The sequence below is a fragment of the Scleropages formosus genome, chromosome 4 (assembly GCF_900964775.1).
Source record: "Scleropages formosus chromosome 4, fSclFor1.1, whole genome shotgun sequence".
Classification (NCBI taxonomy): domain Eukaryota; kingdom Metazoa; phylum Chordata; class Actinopteri; order Osteoglossiformes; family Osteoglossidae; genus Scleropages; species Scleropages formosus.
In genome coordinates, this window is record NC_041809.1 from 27,033,898 (window position 1) to 27,056,346 (window position 22,449).

The 22,449-nt window shown below is 43.4% G+C and overlaps 3 protein-coding genes and 1 pseudogene across 3 annotated transcripts; 1 reads left to right on the forward strand and 3 right to left on the reverse strand.

Annotated features, from left to right (window-relative positions):
• Positions 1–4,805: 4,805 nt before the first annotated feature.
• Positions 4,806–5,768, reverse strand: LOC108921243 (claudin-like protein ZF-A89). The gene has a single exon (XM_018730596.2). The coding sequence runs from the start codon at positions 5,591–5,593 to the stop codon at positions 4,961–4,963; it is 633 nt and encodes a 210-aa protein (XP_018586112.2). The 5' UTR covers positions 5,594–5,768; the 3' UTR covers positions 4,806–4,960.
• Positions 5,769–9,688: 3,920 nt separating this feature from the next.
• LOC108921155 (claudin-like protein ZF-A89) lies at positions 9,689–10,647 on the forward strand. The gene has a single exon (XM_018730485.2). The coding sequence runs from the start codon at positions 9,727–9,729 to the stop codon at positions 10,357–10,359; it is 633 nt and encodes a 210-aa protein (XP_018586001.2). The 5' UTR covers positions 9,689–9,726; the 3' UTR covers positions 10,360–10,647.
• A 424-nt stretch (positions 10,648–11,071) lies between these two features.
• Positions 11,072–12,277, reverse strand: LOC108921213 (claudin-like protein ZF-A89; annotated as a pseudogene).
• A 1,886-nt stretch (positions 12,278–14,163) lies between these two features.
• On the reverse strand, positions 14,164–15,477 carry LOC108921300 (claudin-4-like). The gene has a single exon (XM_018730728.1). The coding sequence runs from the start codon at positions 15,389–15,391 to the stop codon at positions 14,759–14,761; it is 633 nt and encodes a 210-aa protein (XP_018586244.1). The 5' UTR covers positions 15,392–15,477; the 3' UTR covers positions 14,164–14,758.
• Positions 15,478–22,449: the final 6,972 nt, after the last annotated feature.

Below are 22,449 nucleotides of genomic sequence, written 5' to 3' on the forward strand. Positions count from 1 at the left end.
AGAGGCTGAAGCAAAGATGCCTTCACTTCCTCCTTAGCATATTATTATAGAAATTGACAGATGGGGAAGTTTATTTTCCCACTACCATCACATCACATGCTGACACAGAAGAACAAACAAACACCGTGTAGAAATTCTAAGCCACATGTCTTTCTTCATTCTAAAATCTCTCAGGAAACATCTGCTCGAGTGGTTTACATATTATCATGTAAGTAAGGTCTTACCCCATCACAGGTGCACATTACAAAACACATGGTATTAAGCTTGCACACGAAAAAAATTATGAAACACATTACTTTTATGAAAAATTAGAAACAATGTAACACCAGTTACTCCCACACACACATTTGCTGAAGCTGCGATGAGCCGGAGCCTAACTCGGCAACACAGGGCGTAAGGCTGGAGGGGGAGGGGGCACACCCAGGACGGGACGCCAGTCCATCACAAGGCACCCCAAGTGGGACTGGAACCCCAGACCCGCTAGAGAACAGGACCCGGCCGAACCTGCTGTGCCCCCAACACGAGTTGCTGATTTGCCTAAATATGCAAAGCGTGTTTATTTACTTACCGGACACTTTTCTCCAAAGCAACTTCCAATGAACTCTATGTAGTGTTATCAGCCCACACACCTTATTCACCAAGGTGACTTACACTGCTAGATACACTACTTAGATTGGGTCACTCATTCATACATCAGTGGAACACACTCTGTGTCACTCACACACTATGGGTGAACCTGAACAGCATGTTTTTGGACTGTGGGAGGAAACCAGAGCACCCAGAGGAAACACACACAGAGAGAACATGCAAACTCCACACAGACTGAGCAGGGATCGAACCCACGTTCTGTCACACCACCTAGGCGCTGTGAGACAGCAGTGTTACTTGCTGTTCCACCCCAATGTTAGGGCTATGTATTTAGATGAATAATTTAGAAGCATTTTTCTTAACAGTCATGTTAGGTACGCTCAACGTTTTTGGGAGGTACAGCTGCACATTTATTTTTATGATTCTTTTCTCCAAAACAACTAACCATTTCATACACTTGGATGATATCAAATGGGGTAATTTAGTGTGAGTATCGTGCCCAAGGGAACTGCACCAGAAGGTCGTAATCAAACCTGGGACCTTCAAGTTTGAAGATGGGAGCACTAATCATTGCACCACAGGCAGTTCATTTCGGTTTACTGACAAGATGAGTATTTATCCTTCCTTAACCAAACATACATTGAGTTTAACAGAACAAATAGAAACTATCTTTACACAGTTTGCGTTTTAATCTGTGTCCGTTTAGCTGCAAACTGGAACCACCCACATCTGTATCAGTCAGATGAAGGCAAGCAGATGTCTTTTCGTGTCGTGGGACATGTTCATTCTGCTTTGACTCTGAGGATTGGTATGATTGTTTCACACGTGTTCTCAGTACCAGTAAGACCTGGACCAGGCCTCCTATTCATTGACATAAAAAGGTAAACTTTCATATATAATGGGGAATTTTCCTTTTTTAATCTTAAGGTGGTCAGACTTCACTTACATCATATCCCACATACTTTGCATAAAATAAATGACTAGCTTTAGCTGCACTGACACGAACAAAACACTTGCTATAATTCAATATCATCTCTTTACATGCTGTGGAGGACTTCTAGCAGACTCTTCACTGTAGAACTGCTTTAATTCACAAACACTGGTAGTTTTCCTCAGCGCAAACTGCTCGTTTTAGGTCCTGCCACAGCATTGTTTTTTGTTCTAGGTCTGGACTTCAGTTAGGTCACTCCAAAGCTTTAATTTACCTTTTTTGAGCCATTTGGCCTATTTTCAGCCAGGCATGGTCTTGATTTGGTGTTTTGGATCATTGTCTTGCTGCATGAGCCAACTACACTTCCACCCCATCTTATGGACAGATAGTCAGACATCCTCCTTAAGGATTTTCTGATACAGAGCAAAATTCACAATTACTTTGATTACAAAAAGTCATCCAGGTCCTGAGCAGCAAAGCATCCCAACACCAATCATACTTCCACCATCATGTTTGACTGTGGGCATAACTGAATTATCTTACTGTGTGATGCAGAATTTGCTTTATGCCAGACATAATGGGACCAAGGTCATTCAAAACGTTGCATGTTTGACTCATCTGTTTATGAATATTTACCTAAAAGGTGTGGGGATTGTTCTGGTGCTTCTTGGCAAATGAGAGATGGGCATTTATAGCTGGCAGTGATTTCCGCCTTGCTACACTCTTGTGAAGACCTTTTTTTCCCCAGTACTTTTCTGACTGTGGAGTCATGAACACTGACCTCAGATGAGGCAAGAGAAGCCTGCACTTCTTTGAATGTTTTCTTTTTAGGATCCTTTGTGACTTACTGGATGATTTTATATTGTGCCCTTGGAGAAATTCTGGCAGACTGGCCACCCCAGAGTCACTGCTGTTCCAAGTGTTCTTCATTTGGAGAACATGGCTCTCACTGTGGATTGTGGAGTCCCAAGGCCTTATAAATGGCTGCGTGAAAATGATAAATATCAACAACCTTTCTTCTGAACTCTTCAAGAATTTCCTTTGATTATCACATAATGTGCTTGTTGAACCTTTGTGCCAGCAAATGAGCTCTGATGATAAGGGTTAAAATAATTGGTTTATGCTGAGCAGGGCTGGCTGTAGGCTTTTCGTGTTGTGGGACATGTTCATTCTGCTTTGACTCTGAGAATCAGTATGATTGTTTCACATGTGTTCTCAGTTTGCCTCTCTAGGCAAACCTGGCTGCGTTCAGTCAGATGACTAATTATCCCTTTAACTGGATTGATTTTACAAAAGGGCAATTACTTTATCACAGAGTGCCAGTCTGTGTTGGAACCTTTATTTAATAAAAGAAAAAAGTTGAAAAAAAAAAAAGTTCACTCACATGCCCTTTAATATTACATTTTGATTGAACACATTGAGTGTCAACTGTTTGCTGTAAGAGAAAAATCAGGAATGGAGTGAATACTTTCACATAGCACTTATCTCCCTCAAGGAAAGTTGCTTAGCCCAATAGTGACCCCTTGAAAAAGGTAGTGGGTTTTCACTGTCACAAACCCCCAGGGCAGGATCTCTGGTTCATTCATCCCATGTTCAGGGACAGGTGTAGGTCAAAGAACCAAGGGGCATACACCATCTTGAGGAATATTCTAGATCCTGATGGTAGTCCAAAGCAGTGGTCAAAGACAAGGGGGGGTCAAGACTTGCACACAAGGGCGGGACCCAGGTTAAGGCGCAACGGCGGCAGTTGTTGCATAGAGCTTTCACAGCTAGGGAGTGGTGGGGTGGTGCTCTTTGTACCTAGTTGCTCTGATTACTGTCAGGTGCTTTTCGTTGGGGCGGAAGCATGGTTGTGATACTCAGCACAGCTTTTCAGCATGGTTTGTCGGTTAAACCAAAGGCAAAAATATAATTTGTCGTTAAACCAGTTTGTATAGATTCCAAGAAACCCGTAAGCAATCAACTGACAGCTAAGGTGTTGCACCTTTACACATTTAGTCCGATTTGTAACGAACAGATTAACGCTTCTTTGTGAGCCGATTGAGACGCTTTATGTCTCAGTAAACTGACTTTGCTTAAATAAAACAAATTCTTAATGTCTTTGGAAAATATTTTATTATTTCTGATTTAACATACATGTTTATTAACTAGGGAAGGGGTGCGGTGGCGCAGTGGGTTGGACCGCAGTCCTGCTCTCCGGTGGGTCTGGGGTTCGAGTCCCGCTTGGGGTGCCTTGCGGCGGACTGGCATCCCGTCCTGGGTGTGTCCCCTCCCCCTTCAGCCTTATGCCCTGTGTTACCGGGTAGGCTCCGGTTCCCCGTGACCCTGTATGGGACAAGCGGTTCTGAAAATGTGTGTGTGTGTGTGTGTGTTTATTAACTATTTTGATACAATACTGGCAGGAAAGTGGTGAAGTGAATAGCATGAGTGCCTCACAGGTCTTGGGTTGTGCAGGTGGGTGTTGGTTTGATCCCCTTTCTACGTGTGGGGAGTTTGCATGGTTTTCCCACAGGAGCTCTAGTTTCCTGCTACAGCCTCAGAGACATGTAGACATACAGAGACATTTAGATTTGTCACTCGAAAATTCCTGTAATGTGTGCGGCTGGTCTGTGACGAACTGGCGTCCCTTCCAGGATGTACCTTACGTGGCCTAGTACCCTCTGATCCTCAGATAGTCTTCGAACCACTGTGACTTTGAATTGCTCAAGATGTTATCAATGATAAGCTCGAGTGATGTTTGTCCAGTTGGGGAGAAATTTTCCGAAAATCAAACTTTCATCGTATTAAAGTGATGGTAAGTGTGACTTAGAAAACATTACCTTTTCCAGTAGCACGCATTATACAAGAAATAGCAAGGTGAAGACTTCCTTGTATCCTTGGTCTAATTTTTGAAAGATGTAAATAATAAAACTGAGGAGCAATAGATGAAATTTACCTAAAGAAACAACACAATAGTTCTATTGTGAAAAAATAACCAATTAAACATGACAGAGGTTGAAAAAGTAAAAAAAAAAAAATATTTTTTATATTTTCATTTTAATTTTGTTCAATACAGATAAATTCATTTCATAAGAAAACCAAACAATAATTGAAGATTTAAAAAATATTTTGCATTTATTTCAGTTCTCAGTGTCAAATTTTTTTCTCAGTGACATACATTTCACATCTGTATGCAGTATAAAATGTTAAAATGAAATCTGAAGCAAAAATTCACACATTAAGTACATATACATTCAAAGGAATACAAAAACAACTGAATAAGAAACTTAACAGGATATGGTTGAAATTTCATACTTTTAAACTAATCTTTGCTTTAATTCAGTTTTTATGTTTACTTAATAATGTTTAAATACTTTGGATTAATAAAGTGAACAAGATCATAATATTACACAGAAGCAGTGTCCATAAGAAGAGATCCACACATGTGTTCAATGGCATGGTTCACACATATGCCTTGCTGGTAGCTGTAGATCTTGCCTGGGAATATTTAATATCATACGGCCTTTCCTCCTTCGGCGGACAGGAGCTGCACAGTAGACCCCCACCCAGGATCAGAAGACCTGCCGCCCCCCAGCCGACGTACAGCGATGCCCCCAGCTCTCTGCGCTGGGCATCCGTCAGCAACGGGTTGTAGAAGTCCTGGATGATGGTGTTGGCCGACCAGCAGACTGGGATGAGGCAGAGGACGCCAGCCACGATGAAGGTGACGCCGGCGGCAATGGCTACCTTGGCTTTGGTCGACTCGTCTTCAATGCAGTTGGTGCACTTGCCTCCTGCGACGGCCAGAAGAATGCCAAGGAAAGCCACAATAATGGAGATGACGATGAGAGCACGGGCAGCCTGCAGGTCCTGGGAAAGGGCCAGCATGGAGTCGTAGATCTTGCATTGCATCTGTCCTGTGCTCTGCATCACGCAGTTCATCCAGAGACCCTCCCAGATGATCTGCGCCGTCACAATGTTGGCACCGATGAAGGCAGTCACTCGCCACATCGGTAAGGCACACACAATTATGACTCCAAGAAACCCAATGATGGATAGCGAGAGTCCAAAAATCTGTAAACCTGCAGATACCATCTTGTCAAGAGTGTTGTATTCCTTGCGCGTAGCTGGAAGAAAGCAGCTCCTGGCTCAGTGTGGTGGATGGAAGCAGCAGGTGGTCAGTTGTGAGTCCTCCTTCTGCAGGTTGCTTAGTTATAGAATCCCGCAACCTGGGAGGAGTCAACCTGTAATACTCATAGGCGAAACTCCGTTCCATATGAAACTTCATTGGTGGACCAGATATTTATCTCTCTCCCTCTCTCTCTCTCTCTCTCTCTCTCTCTCTCTCTCTCTCTCTTTCTCTCTGTACAAGTTCTTAGTAGGACTGAAACAAATACTGCACTGGTTTCAGTAGAAACCAGTGACAGCCTGCTAGCTTAAAACAATGCATTGAAAATCTTGTTCAGCCTGTTGCCTATCGAGGACGAGAAACCAAAAACAATGAGTCTGTTTACGTTTGAATGGCCAAGAGACACACCCTGATGGAACTGAACTCAGTTTCACATGATTTTAACGTGTAACTTACATGCGATTGCTAAGCTTTTACAACACACGTTTCGGTTAACGTGATTATTTTGGTCATCGCAGATATTTTAAACTATCATTAAGTAGTTTAAATAGTGGCCCTAGTAGTTGGTATTCCTGAATTTTCTGTATACTTCCAGTTTTTCAGAAATTTAAGAATTATCAAGCAGCACCAAAAAAATCACTACCACAACAAATGAGCATCAAGGGACCACATTTCATACATTTTGTTTCTAGTCCAATGGAACAAAACTGAAAAGGTGTATTTACACTTTTATGAACTAAACATTGTACAGTAGTTAATAAAATAATGAAATCTGAAATGCTCCATTGAAAGGAATTCCATCTCTGAAGCATTCAGCACACAAAGTTCCTGCAAAGGTGAGGGAAATAAAGGTATCTTGAACAAATATTTCAGATTTAAACAAGTAGGCAAACATGTGGTATATAGTAAGTTTATGACAGGACCGTGAATATATGTCAAATCATATTTTATATATTTTCTATGAACTTTGATGCGTTTCATCCACAGTCCACAAAAGACAAATTTAATACTTGTTGATCAGAAAAAATTTTACAAATCACAGACTCACAGTGCTCTACATGAAAAACGAAAATGCAATGTATAACATTTCATATTCTGTATGTTTAAGTCTGGGGCCCTGCTGTATATCTGCTCTGTTGGTTACATTTGAATTGCACACCACAAATTGACCAATGCAAACCCTGGAATCTGATTTTGAATAATGTGCCCTCAAGGCGTAGCAGCAGTACCTGCGCATATCTGGATCACAAGGACTATTGAGGGCAGAACATTTGAAATTATAAAGCCAGCTGTACTAGTTGAGTCCAGTTTCTTCTCCTCAGTCTCAATGGAAGCTGCATTATTACATACAGCACACTGTGGTAGCTTCCAGAACCCCTTCCTTCAAAGATCAGAGGGAATTAAGCTTTTTCATTTAGCTGATACTTTTCTCCGAAGCAGCTTATGAGGTTAAGCTATTTACAGTTATTTATACAGCTGGGTAGTTTTACTTGAGCAACTCATAGTAATACGTTGCTCAAACGCGCTACTGCTGGAGGTAGGACTCAAAGCAGCAACCTTTGAGTGAAAAGGTAGCAGCTCTAAAAATGTATGGGTAAACAGTTGTAGATAGAATAACATTGTAAATCGCTTTGAGAAAAGCGTCAGCTAAATGAACAAATGTAAAGTGTTATAAGGATTTTATAGTGTACAATGTTAATAGGTAACCACCAAATTAGAATAATTACATATACAGCAGGAAACTGTTTAAAAAGAACTATCAGAGCTAGAAAGGACAGCCGCTTATCATCAATCAGCTGGACTGTTTCAGCTTCAAATTTGCTTGGTTGTACCTGGACAGGTTAATACAAGTATAACTGCACAAAAACCACAAATGCACACAAGTGCACTGACTTCTTTTTTTTTCCTGCGAGGCATAATTTTAAGAAAGGTGTAGAGAAGAGGACAGCAGAACAGCAGTACCGGCAGCGAACATCTAATTCATCTAATATGAACATCTAATACATGTAATACATTACCATGGGACAGCTGGTAGAGTTTGGGTATAATATATAATAAACTTTACCCAATTAACCCAATAGTTTGTTTTACATAGCAAAAATCCAAGGGAGGGCAGGCGTGCATGATAATGTACACCTGATGATATTTTGAGGTAAATGTTAATAACAATTAATAATAATTAATAAAGTAAATGTTCATATTAAGGTCTTTTAACCAGACTCCCGCGCGATGGCGCGAGACGCTTCGCCCTTTCCTTTCATCTCAATGGACAAACTGGGAAAAGCGGCAAAATGGAAAAGAGCTCATTTTAATTCGGTGCGTAACAAGTTGACAGATGCTGGCGGGAACGAAAATACTTCAGCAGCTTTACCAATATTTAGTATTGAGTTAAATAAAATATGTTACGCCTGCGTTTAAATCGTTTCGTGATATGCTTTTTGTTAACACGAAATATTTTATGGCTGTAACGTCTCAAGAGTGGCGCGGCGGGTGGCGCTGCTCCCTTACACCTCACTCAGACGTAGGGTTCGAGTCCAGCTGTGTGAGTCAACACTTTATTCCCCTATTTATGCACTTTCCTCCAGCTGCTCCGGTTTTTTTTTCCCACAGTCTGCAAGCATATGTAATTGGTGACTCCAAATTGCCCCCTTGTCAGGGGTCGTGGCTACGGGCGGCACGGTGGCACAGCGGCACAGCGAGTAGCGCTACTCTCTCAGAGTGCCTGGGTGGTGCGGGAGGACGTGGGTTCGATCCCTGCTCAGTCTGTATGGTGTTTGCATGTTCTCAGTGTGGGTTTCCTCTGGGTGCTCTGGTTTCCTCCCTCACTCCAAAGACCTGGTGTTCAGGTTCACCCAAACTAAGTGTGTGAGTGACAGAGAGTGTTCCACTGATGTATGGGTGACCCATTCTAAGTAGAGTATCTAGCAGTGTAAGTCACCTTGATTAATAAGGTGTGTAGGCTAGTAACACTACAGAGAGTTCATTGGATGTTGCTTTGGAGAAAAGCATCTGCTATGTTAATAAATGTACCCTGCAACTGATGGGTTTAGGAATATATATATATATATACACCTCAGCAGCATACCATACCCACCCCATGTGTGATGTAATCATTTGTCCTGGAAAATCTCACTGAATACTTCATTAGTTTAAATGAGCTCAACTCACCTGTGTTTTCATCGTATATAGTTGCTTGGGTTGACAATGAAATCATTTTACACATTCCAAATTAAGCTACATAACAGTCCTATCATTTATTTAAAAGGCTATATTTCTTTCTAGTTATATTTGCCCAAACTTGGCATGGTTTATTGTTCCTGTTGTTATTGTTTTGCATGAAGAGGTTAAACACACACACACACACACACACACACACACACACACACACACACACACATTTTCAGAACCGCTTGTCCCTTACGGGGTCACGGGGAACCGGAGCCTACCCGGCAACACAGGGCGTAAGGCCGGAGGGGGAAGGGGACACACCCAGGACGGGACGCCAGTCCGCCCCTAGGCACCCCAAGCGGGACTTGAACCCCAGACCCACCGGAGAGCAGGACTGCGGTCCAACCCACTGCGCCACCGCACCCCCCTGAGGTTAAACAATAAAAATTATAAAATGCTAGAATGGAATAGTTTTAGTCGAATTGTAGTTGTGTTGAACAACCAGATGTGTAGCCCGACAAGTTGTGTTTTCGACGCGTTGGGCATTCTGTGCGAGGGTAAAATGTTTTGACTCAGCATGTAGGTGCATCTCATATTTGAGATTACTTGCTGTTGTTTTGCATTTTAACGTTAGTCTACTATTGTGTTTGGGCTCAAGTCAACGAGATCAAATGAAGCACTCTCTATATTCATTTGATCCATGGCTGGTTTGAAAAATTAAGAAAATGTCCAATAACAGCAGTGTATAGAATAAAATCTGGAGAAAAGTGACCTTTCGTTTCCCCCTACTGCCCACAAAGAAGGAAGCCAAATCCCACCCTTTGACAAGAAGGGGGGCTGCCAGTCTATAAAGTTTCGCTCCAGAGAGTTCTTCACCCGCTGTAGTGGAAGAATTTTCACATCGAGAGGAGAACCCCAGGACCGCTCAGGCATGGCTTCCTTGGGGCTGCAGATCTTGGGCATCGCGCTCGCTGTCATCGGGTGGCTGGGCGACATCATAATCTGCATCCTGCCCATGTGGAGGGTCACCGCTTTCGTGGGCAACAACATTGTGACGGCGCAGATCATCTGGGAGGGCCTGTGGATGACCTGCGTGGTGCAGAGCACGGGCCAGATGCAGTGCAAGGTCTACGACTCTATGCTCGCCCTCCCTCAGGACCTGCAGGCCGCCCGCGCCCTCGTGGTCATCTCGGTGCTGGTGGCCCTGTTCGGCATCCTGCTGTCGGTGGCCGGAGGCCAGTGCACCAACTGCATAGAGGAGGAGTCGGCCAAGGCCAAAGTGGCCGTCTCTGCAGGGGTCTTCTTCGTCCTCAGCGGGACACTGTCCCTCATCACTGTGTGCTGGTCCGCCAACACCATCATCCGGGACTTCTACAACCCCCTGCTGTCGGACGCGCAGAGGCGGGAACTCGGCGGCGCGCTCTACATCGGCTGGGGGGCGGCGGGGCTCCTCATCCTGGGGGGAGCGCTCTTTTGCTGCCAGTGCTCCCCCAAGGAAGATCGCCAGTACACGGCAAAGTACTGCTCGGCAAAACCCGGCGGCACGGGAAAAGACTACGTATGAATGACCGGCGCTGGTTGGCTCCTCTTCTTAATAATATAGCTGTGTTTTTTTTTTTTTTTAAATTATAACTGTTCTCGCAGAAGTTCAAAAATGCCCAAGCGAAATGACTCTTTGCACACGTTTTTGGTAGTTTTTTTAACTGGAACGTCCTGAAAAGTGTGCGTCTCAGCACCTCTTACCCACCGCAGGAATCCGATGATTTACGAAACCATGATTATACGTTTATTATTGACCTAACCGCGAAGCGATGCATAGCATGATGCAGTTAACTTTGGTTTCTGTGGCTAATCGCACTTTTAGTTTGATTGCTGAAACGGTAATACGTTTTATAATCATCATCATGTGTATTGACTACCATTGTTGTATTAACTGGTGTCCATAATAATATTTTAGTTAGTGTACTGCTACTTGTTGTGTTTCTTTGATCCCAGAGAACTGAAATAAAGTATCCTGAAGTTAACAAGGCTGCTTGCTCCTCATCACTTCGCTTACAAATTTACAGTTACATTTTTTTCTAATACACCGCGGTCTGAAAACCCTGAGATTATTAACGCGGATAAGTGTGTCCTGGTGGTGTCCCGGCGTTAGGCAGGACGCGCTGATTTCGAGTCCCGCTCCTGCTCTGCTGCTGTACCCTTCACTCACTGAGGTTCTACACATTAGCCAGCTGTTGACATTTACAAACTTTAATATACAAACCTAATGCGACAAGTCACCCTGGACGAAGCGAAGGCGTGGGCTATTTTAAGAAAGACACGTAATTATTCGAGCGCGAGCGCCCGCGCGAGCTCACAGAATCTTACACTCAAATCTGCATACGCACGTGACGTTATTCAAAAATAACATCCCTTGATTTTTTGCAGTAACGCTTATATCCCTTCCTTAAAAGAATATTTAACTTGCTTAGTTGTAAAACATTCAACACTTCACTATGGCATTCATACACAAAATGTGATTTATTCACTTATCTGTTTTACTGCAGGCTGACAGATTTTAATGTTCACACCAAAGGGTTCCATGATATGAAATCAAACAAGAATACAAACTGAACACAGTCGTATTTTACAGTGCACATATCATTTTGAAAGCACACCACCAGTACAGCTGTAAGAAGGGTTAGAAGCAACAAAAGTTTCTCTTAACAAAAGGTAAAACAAATTAAACCCGTCACACATTCATTTAAAGAAAAGACATTAATGTATCAATGTATCGCTATGGAATGGCTTGACAGAAAGACCTTGAAACAGGGTCTGTACATTACCTGGAAGTAAAGAAGAGGAGAATTCTTTTTTTTTTTTTTTTTTTTTAAAATATTGTCTATGGACTGGCATTGAACCTTACTGCTGAAATCTTTGTAGGGTAAGGGTGGTTTTCCATGAGAGTGCAGTTCCAGAACAGTAAACCACAACTTAGGAGAAGAATTCCCGCAGCCCCCCCAGCCAGGGTGCATTGATGCTCCCAGCCCTCTATGCTGGGCATCTGTCATCAGTGGATAGTAAAAATCCCGGATGATGGAGCTGGCCGACCAGCACACTGGGATGAGGCAAAGGATACCAGCCACAATAAAGCTGATACCTCTGGCAATGGCTACCTCGGCTTTGGGGGTCTCATCTTCAATGCAGTTGGTGCGCTTGCCTCCTGCCACGGCCAGAAGAATGCCAACGAAAGCCGCGACAATGGAGATGACGATGAGGGCACGGGCAGCCTGCAGGTCCTGGGAAAGGGAGAGCATGGAGTCATAGATCTTGCACTGCATCTATCCTGTGCTCTGCATCATGCAGTTCATCCAGAGACCCTGCCAGATGGTCTGTGCTGTCACAATGTTGGCACCGATGAAGGCGGTGACCTTCCACACGGGTAGGGCACACATGATGATGACTCCTAGCCACCCAATGATTGCCAGAATGATGACCAGCATTTGGAGCGCCTAAGAAGCAATGTTGCCTCTATTCTTTAGTTGTCCAGTGCTCAGTTCAGTAGACATCTCCAAAAGATGTTTTGAGAAAAACAGGTTCATATTTATACTGCCCATGGTGGGTGTGGTTTTGTCCTGAGAAACAAAGAAAAGATGTCCCTCAATACCACAGTGAGCCCTTTGCCATAGCTGTATACTACTTTTGTGCAAGTAGATGCAGGTTGAAAGACTACAAAATCCACCTAAAAAGCACACCTGGAACATCTAGATTCAGTTTCTATAAATCTATTACAGGTGGTCCCCGATTTATAATGTGGTTGCATTCCGCAGAACCCATCGTAAGTCGAAAATATCATGCTGAAAATGCATTTAATACACCTTACCTACCGAACATCATAGCCTAGCATACGTGCGATGGCCATTACGGCTTGCCGCCTTCATGCCGGGCAATTGTCTTGAGTTTCTGCTCAAGAGTAATTGCCCTCTTCTTCTTCTTCCCACCAGTAGCAAGAGACACAGACGGACATTTCTGTGACATTATGGATGCGCAAAACATAGCCGCGTGGCAGACTGGGAGATGCGGATCACTGCCGCTGCCGAGCATCGCAAGAGAGTATTGCCCGGGAAAAAAATCTAAATTCAAAGTTCGGTTTCTACTGAGCGTCTATCGCCAGCTCACCATCGTAAAGTCGAAAAATCGTAAGTCGAACCATCGTAAGTCGAGGAACGTCTGTACATCACACCACTCACACCTGGCAACCTGTCTTGGTTACAGCTAACATACGTAACATACTGCAGCTGAGAAACGACAGTGGCATGTCTGACCGCCCTTGGTTATGTTTGTTTAACGGTGTTACGATGACTCTTTAAGCCCCTTCTCTCCACAGTGTGAGAACTGGACTGGTTCATTTGGACAAGAAGATGTAGACTCGGAGATCTTGATTTATCTGTAACTTTCTTTTAGGCTCCACAAAGTTTCAAGGAGGAGGGAACTCAGGACTGGAATCCCTGGTCTGTCTGAAGGTGCTCTCTGTGCATCATTTCACTGTGGTGCGTCATGTCACTGTGTCGTATCTGTGTCGGTGTCAGGTGTGGCTGTGTGCCACAGGGTGATTTTGCGGAGTGTATTAACCTCATTAAGAGAGGGATGACAAATTAACGAGAGAAGAGTGGGCGGTAGGTAGTGGGAGTCAAAGAAGGACATTTTTATACATCTGCTTTACATTTCTGCCATAAGAGAAGCACAGTTCAAAATACTCAGTAAAAAATTGCATCCAGCGTAAAATCTGTAAACTTGAGACAGAGAGTAACAATTTTTAAGGCTGCAGTTCAAGCTCTGCTTTACTGCTGTAGCATTAATGAGAAATGAACTCTCTAAAACATCCTGCTGTGTAAATGAGTGAACATACCGTAAGCTGCATTAGAGAAACTCATAAGCTAACCAACGAATTAACAAACCAGCAGTATTTACAATATGCTCTTGGAGTAAGAGTTAATATTCCAGTTGAATCAGGGAGGGCAGGGAAAATTTGTTCGAAAGGATAATATTATTGATTTGCAGGAATTTCCTCAAAAGCAGAAGTATTTACCAGTCAGAGGTTAATGACTGACAAATTCCTCACTTTCGTGTTTCTCGCACGTGAATCAGATATGGTGCAACAGGTTAGCCCCACCCAAGGAGTAACAACACGTCATGGAGAGATTTTCGAAAAAAACTATTACTGAATTTCATCCGCCTTTTTTAGCATAAATGGTTACTTGGTTAATTTCATGCGAACTGTATTTAAAAATAACAGCGAAAACAATTACACCGGAAACAATGACCCATGGAAAATGCATTTCAGGAAATAAAGAAAATGTTTAGGGTTAGGGTATTTAAAATAAGTGTTAAATAAGTGTTTAAAAAGAAGCACAAAACAGCACTGCATGTTTATCTTCTTGCTTTTCATTTTCTTAGATAATGGAAAATGCTTGGCGGTGTATTGTGGCATGTATCCAAAAATAGCTCTTTATTTTCTCAAGAAAAATTGTATTTCATACAAAATTACCAAACACCAAGAATATAGACATGAAGTATATAGTTTACAAAGAAAACCACTTAATCATCTGGCATGGAACAAAAGAGATGTATGACCTGCCTCTCAAAGAAATGTAAACACTGCTCATTGAGAAATAATGACATCATTATGGTGCAATTGAGATAATGGATACAAGACAAGCACAAAACAGATTATTAAATTCATTTGTGAGGAATCGCGTAGTCTTTAACACACTGTAAAAATCGCAACGGTCAAAAGCCCCTTTGGGCATAACGATATATTGTTTCTGGAGCACTCCGGCATTATCTTTTTTACATACAATGGTTCACATATGTCAAAGGCACAAGTTCCACTTGATTTTAAAGTCTTTGAAATGCACTTTGCGTCAAGGCAATCAAAAAGGATAACTGGGGCAGTAAATTGAAAGGAGACCAGCAGATTCCAGTCAAACAAAGTTTTTGGGAGCCGAAGCTGCAGAGCGAGCAGCACTGTATTTGGCCTTGTATGAGTCCTCCTTCGGAGGGCAATTGCAGCAATGCAAACCTCCCCCAATGATCAAAAGGGCGGCGGCAGCCCAGCCGATGTAGAGCGATGCCCCGATCTCCCTCTTCTGTGAGGAGACCAGCAGGGGGTTGTAGAAATCCCGGATGATGGCGTTGGCTGTCCAGCAGAGAGGTATAAGGCACAGGATGCCTGCTGCTATCAAGACCACGCCTGCAGCCACACCCACTTTGGTCTTGGATGTTTCGTCCTCCACACAGTTGGTGCACTTGCCCCCAGCTACACCCAACAGGATGCCCAAGATGCCTACCACAATCGACACAACGATGAGAGCACGAGCAGCCTGGAGATCCTGGGAAAGGGCGAGCATGGAGTCGTACACCTTGCATTGCATCTGTCCTGTGCTCTGCACCACACAGTTCATCCAGATGCCTTCCCAGGTGATCTGTGCAGTCACGATGTTCTCTCCGATAAATGCTGTCACCTTCCACATGGGCACAGCGCATGTCACAATTGCCCCGATCCAGCCTAGAATGCCCAGGACCAAGCCCAGCATCTGGAGCCCACCTGATGCCATCCTGTCAGCCTTCTGCTGCTCACACTTGTCTCTGCAGGAGAAAAAGAGTCCGAGGCACTCAAGTCAATCTGACGGTGTTCGCTTCTCAGCGGTGTCACTAAGCCCCTGACATTTGATATTTGTAGCCTCGTAAGAGGGTGGGACTTGGCACATGACGCTTAGCCGCAAACCAGTCAGTCGGGTTCTCCTCTTCTCCCCCTCCACGGTGCTCGAAACAAAGCTATACCTCCCCCCTTCCCCGCAAAAGGTATGTATGAGTCATGAGTGACAACTGATCTGTTTTTTTCCTATCTACATATTAAGAGGACAGAAGGTGACCATGTAAGGGAAGTCCCTACATTTGTACACCCAGTATTACTTTTCCCCAGAGTCTACTTCAGTTTTTATCATCTAAGTTCCACATCTTCAAAACTTGTTCATTGACGTCCTTTGGGTGAACATACACGCAGGCTTTTGGGCAACAAAATGTTGCCTGTTTAAGTACTACAAACAGCAATTTTTTTTCTTACTTAGGTACATTTTGCCTTGGCTAGAAAGTAACCAGAAATACAATCCTAGCATGACCCGATATATGACAATAAAAACTGCCAAAACCACGTGTCAGCCCCTGCACAAGTAGATGCTCATCTGCTCACAATAATGTTTTTTTGTCTGTTTTTGCATAAATTACACACACACACACACACATTTTCAGAACCGCTTGTCCCATACAGGGTCACGGGGAACCGGGGCCTACCCGGCAACACAGGGCATAAGGCTGGAGGGGGAGGGGACACACCCAGGATGGGACGCCAGTCCACCGCAAGGCACCCCAAGCAGGACTTGAACCCCAGACCCACCAGAGAGCAGGACTATGGTCCAACCCACTGCGCCACCACGCCCCCCTGCATAAATTACAGTTCCTGTTTAATGCAACTGCGTATCCTTACTGAAACAATTCAGATTAAGAACCTTGATCAAGGGAAATTACCACAGATTACATGATGACAGCTCTACAGCCCCCACTGAATGTAAAAAAAAGTCAAGCATCCTTCATATAAACAAAGCCATTATAACCACTGTCTTTAAAAAATTGTGTAATATAAACATCCATTAACTATGGATACATACTGCCAAGGGATAAAGGAAAAAAAAAACAACAGAGTGACTCCTAGAATCTAAACTAATGTTCCATCAATGGTCATTTTTATCCACTTATCATTTTGCTTTCCTGAAATTATGCAGAGGTTTATATTGACTGAAAAACCTGGAAAAGACTGCAATACCAACGTAACAAACGAGATCCTCACAGAAGAACCATAGTGTAACACCTATACATGCAACCATGTGTGCCCTTCGTTCCAGATAACTGTTCAAAGGTGCTTTTCATTTTCACTTGGTCTCTCTGTAGAAAACACCGTGCACATGGAACTTGTGACATGTCACAACAGTGCTTAGCAGGTGTGTCCGGATGTTTGCATATCTCTCGCTACCTAGGAATAGGAACTGGTTTAAACTTGGATTCACTGACTGAATGCTCAGTTTTATTATTTTTATTATTATTATTTTTATTTTTCATAGAGCGCTCTTCCCGCGCAGTGACACAGAGCGCTTTAACACAGAGATACAGCAAGAAAAATTGATACAAACCAAGAAGACAGTCGACTAATGGCTACCATAATGAAAAACTTATTATAGAGCTACAAGTATACCTACTGGCCACCAGGGAAAGGAACAAAAACTCCCAGCTGAAGGTTTAAGGAGAAAAAAAACCTCCGGGGGTCCACGGGCCAGTGGTTGCCCACCCCTCCTGGGTATTCTAGAAAGTAACAATTTGTAAGCCAGTGTTTAACAAGTAATTATAATGTTGGCAAATGGCATCTTGGATCCCCAGCTCGGCACGGAACGTCTCGATCGTCACGGCAGGTGGACATCATCCTCTGTCAGCACGGGATTCAGTTATAGAGACTCAGCTGTAGAGAAGAAAAGATCAAATCAGAGATATAGACTGTTAAAAAGAAGTTTAATTTCATACAACTGAACATATGGCAATATGAATAAATGTTCTAAAAATAAACTGCACAGTGGAAAGTGTCTAACATATTTGCATTTTTGTAAAATCGTGTCAATGTGTACAAATTATGCGCGGCAGTTAAGAAGAACACTATGAATAAAAAAACATTTTCCAGAAACTAAAACCTTCTCTTTCCCCAGTTTTACTTCATCAAAACTGGTTTAGTTCATCATTCGGGTGAACAAAATGAGGAAATGTTTAGGCTGAATTTGTATGGGAAGCATTGATTGAATGTTTCAGCGTGGTTTGCGTTTCTTATGTCCGATACTATTTTTGTGCTCCACTCCTAGCCGTGCTTTCTTCAGAGTGTTTCTCAAAGAAATTCAGCTCCAAATTTTGGAATATGTGATTCTTTCAGGCATACATGCCAGGACACGTATTTGCCACTGCACTCTAAGTGACTTTGTGTCAGTTACAGTCCAAAAGTACTATTTATTTACATTAATTATATTGATTTTTACATTTTGCTGCAAAAATTTCAGATTTAAGACCTTACACAAAGGTAAAAGGAAGAATCCCCCAGAAATAAATCTGAATTCTTCTGTCCACACAGACAAGCCTGCCTCTTACTTCCAGGTGGCATGGTGGCTCGGCAAATAGCGCTGCTGTCTCAAAGTGCTTGGGTGGTGTGAGAGAACATGGGTTTTACCCCCACTCAGTCTGTGTGGAGTTTGCATGTTCTCCCTGTGTCTGTGTGGGTTTCCTCTGAGTGCTCTGGTTTCCTCCCACCATTTAAGGACACGCTGTTCCGGTTTCCCCTTAGTGTGTGAGTGACACAGAAAGAGTGTGTTTCACATATGGATGAGTGACCCAGTGTAAGTAGTGTATCTAGCAGTGTAAGTCACCTTGGTGAATTAGGTGTGTGGGTAAGTAACACTACATGGTATCCACTGGAAGTCACTTTGGAGAAAAGTGTCTGCTAAGTGAATAAACGCAAATGACGAATGGACATGAAAGTCACATAACGCACTATAACAAGGGTTAGATTTTCCTAAAGATCCATTATCAATTAGTTAATTGGGAAATCACTCTGAGAATTCATGAGCGTTTCAAAACTAAAGAAATGTCAAATTTGTCATTTTGGACTGGTAAAGAGTGGTTCAGACCAGCTCAATCATGTCACAGTTTCTGTCATTCAGTTAAGAGTTGATAAAAATAAACAAGTAAAATCCCGTCTCTGTGAGTCATGACGATTTAATCCAAGCTGAGCAGCACTGCTGGGCTGAACTGAAAGTAAACACTTTTCTCTATTGCTGCACACATACAGCAGACCTTGCACATGCTGAAACCCTTTGTCCTTTAAGTGGGTGGAGTCTTGTCCCTGTGGCAACGGCCGCCTCTGGTGAGCCTGTACACGCTGAAAGTGCCGCGGTAAGAGACACCTGTCTCCACCTGGACCAGCTGAACCTGTTTCTGCTCCCACGGCAGGTGGAACCTACATGTCTACAACAGGTATACCTCCGTCTCAGGTGAAGCAGCCACCTGCCCAGCACCTGCAGCACCTCTAAATGGAGATCAACCATGGGAAGGGTTTCCTTTTGTTATTTTTTGCAGCCGGCAATAAGAAGCCTGGATATAGTCACCTTTTTTTTTGGTTGGACATTTGGTTGCAGTTATTACAGTCCATCATCATAACACATTAAATAAAATGAAAAGGGACCTCACTGGTATTCCATGCCAGACTCCACAAGGCTGAGCACCTCCAGCATTTCCCTGAAGCTCTGCGCTCAGAAACATATCCAGGATAATCTACAGAAATAAAATGAATATATATATCTACACACACACACAGAGTCTGAAACCACTTGTCCCAAGCGGGGTTGCAGCGAGCCAGAGCCTAACCCAGCAACACAGGGCGTAAGGGGACACACCAAGGGCGGGACGCCAGTCCGTCGCAAGGCACCCCAAGTGGGACTCGAACCCCAGACCCGCCAGAGAGCAGGACTCAGCCAAACCCACTGCGCCACCATACCCGCTAAAATGAATATAACAAGTTAAATACACTCATAATAATTAGGTAATCATTAGAAAAATGGGATCCAATAAACTCTCAGGACGTCAAACATCTTGTACCCAATACAGAATAATGGATCACTTATGTCACTTCTTTTTGGTTTTCGTCTTTACATTTTATGTCGGCATTCATATTCAGCCCACTTCTTTAGTTATTTTGTTCTGTGCCTATTTTAACAACCAGGTATGCATTTGCACAGCAGGACAATAACATGTTCCCATTAAAAGTGTCAGTTAACTGCGCCTTGCTGGCCCTGGTCCGTAAAAAAAAGCTAATCCGTTTTTTGGTGTGATACATGTTGTGACATGCTGATTTAGTGCATTAGTAACACAGTCTTACTGGTGCACATGCACAGAATTGCAGTCTTAGTGCACAAGCAAGAATACACACAAAAGAGGAATGAGACCATTCCAACCAGCCTGCAGTGACCACATACACTTGACTGTGTCAACCCTCAAGGAAACTCAACCAATGTATGGTGGCAGAGGGCCAAGGGGGGTTCAAAATCACTCTCAGTAAAACACAGATGCCAGTAAATGTGCCAACATCGAACAGTTGTGAGTCCACACACACACACACACACACTGTCTACAACCACTTGTCCTGCGGCAAACTGGAGCCCAACCCGGAAACACAGGGTGCAAGGCAGAAGGGGACATGCCCCGGGCAGGACACCAGTCCACCACAAGTAGGACTTGAACCTCAGACCTACTACAGAGCAGGCCCTGGGCAAACCCACTGCCCCACCACACCCCCCTTGTGTAAGGCACACTGTTTATTCAATAATAGCCTCTAACATTTTATATGCACTGTATTTGTATGTAGGCTCTATGAAGGCAGAAGATAGTGAAACAGTCAAGGACATGGCCTTATAACCTGAACATATCTGGTTCAAGACTCAATACTGCTGTAGTACCCTTACGGTAGGAAAAGTACCAAACTGCAAAGATGTGTCAAACACTAGCAAGATGCTTTGGATCAAAGCAACACATTAATAGTAAATGTCTGTTATGGACGAGGGGGTGCGGTGGCGCAGTGGGTTGGACCACAGTCCTCCTCTCCGGTGGGTCTGGGGTTCGAGTCCCGCTTGGGGTGCCTTGCGACGGACTGGCGTCCCGTCCTGGGTGTGTCCCCTCCCCCTCCGGCCTTACGCCCTGTGTTACCAGGTTGGCTCCGGTTCCCTGTGACCCCGTATGGGACAAGCGGTTCTGAAAGTGTGTGTGTGTGTGTGTTATGGATCTGCTGGATGTTGTACCATTAGTGATAAACGAGTGGTTATATAATGGAAAGCGCAGACACCCTTGGTCTATGTCACAGGATCACAACCACAGTAAGAAGGACTAGAACCAAAAAAAATACTTATAAACCTTTTTTCAGTTAAAGCAAGTAAAATATCACAGCCAGCCTTAACCTTTTTCTGACCGTAGTGGAATAAAGGGGTACTTGATGTACTGTAGGTCTATCAAAACTGGCTATAAGTTATTAAATTGTTGTTACGTAAGCTGCATGTGGCATCATTGCTGCAGCACTAATGGTCCTCTGAAAGTGATGTGTATCTGGAGGACTTGCCAGTTGTGCCCCTTCCCCCATACCTAGAGACGCAGTCACACCCACATTTGTTTGTTCAAACCCCACGCGGTACTGGTCGGCCAATCATCACCCACGTTTTTCTTTAATATGATTTGTCCCGAAATCTTTGTCTGATCTGAAGCCAGACCAAGTCACACATGAGCTATACCGCGTGCGCATGAGTTCCCGTCCTAACTTGTTTCTTCTGTTTCTAACTCCTGTCACGATGAGAAACAAAAATCATTCCACGTCATTCTCTTTATGTTTGTAAGAACCGTCTATGAGCAGGCAACAACTGGCGTAGTGCTTTACATTGACATTTTACATTTATTCATTTAGCAGACGCTTTTCTCCAAAGCGACATACATCTCGGGAAAAATACAATTTGTGCATTACGTTATTACAAAATGGATTAGATGTGCCCAACTTCAGTACAAACATTCAACAGTGTAAACCAATGAGCTTTGAAAGGGGCTTTGGTTAGAAGTGTCTGCAAAGAAATCATAAAAAGTTATGATAGATTTACCCAAGACTTCATTCTGAGTTTCAGTTCTCTTATGCAAAGCTCATGTTTATCTCATTCACATTGTTCCTCGTTCTAAACAGCTTGTATTTTTTTTGTCAACCCATCGACCACTTCCCCATGTCTGACAGCATCACTGCATGAGATTTCATAGTTGAGATCCGTGCAGGTCAATCTGATCTTGGGTAAGTGCATCGTGAGCAAAGTTCAACTTGTCATATGATAAATATGCTGTTCGATATAACAGCTCAAGAGTTTACCCTGCACCAGGAGGACACACAAAACTAGAATGCAATCTGGGAGGCATACCCAGAAGCACTCCGTTGCCTTTCATTATAGGTTTCCTGTCCAAAACCATCCGTGCACGATAACATCTGACGCCATTTGCACAGCTCATTGCCTTATGCGTCTTCAACACACCCCGAAAGGGAATGACAAACTTGTGAGTCCAATGCCATTAGTTGTGACCCTTCCGGACGTGAGAATAAAAATGAAAAGGGGCCTTACAGAGGACTGGTGACATCTCCATCGCTCCACTCCTGTGACCTGGCATCAGCGACTCATCACCACCTCTGAATGTTTGCTCCAGCAGGCTCAACAACGGTAAACCCCTCATTCCCAAGTGAGATCAGGCACGATTAACTGAAAACACAAATGAAAGAAACCCTCTTTTTTCATCTCATTCAAAAAGATTTACAAACAAGGAAAAAACATCGGTAAATGAAATATCTGGCGATGTTCTGTGAAATAGAGAAAAAGAAAAGGAAAAAGCTGTTTAAACATTTTTACAGACTTTATAGAAGCATGGTTAGGTAAAAAGCATATTCAGTAATCAAACTACAGACACATACACACTTGCTGAAAGCGCTTCTACCAAGCGGCGTGACGGCAAGCCGGAG

What these genes read in the sequence shown, in the direction of transcription:
- LOC108921300 (XM_018730728.1), bottom strand. Translation starts at nt 15,391, where the DNA reads ATGGCATCAGGTGGGCTCCAGATGCTGGGCTTGGTCCTGGGCATTCTA.
- LOC108921243 (XM_018730596.2), bottom strand. Translation starts at nt 5,593, where the DNA reads ATGGTATCTGCAGGTTTACAGATTTTTGGACTCTCGCTATCCATCATT.
- LOC108921155 (XM_018730485.2), top strand. Translation starts at nt 9,727, where the DNA reads ATGGCTTCCTTGGGGCTGCAGATCTTGGGCATCGCGCTCGCTGTCATC.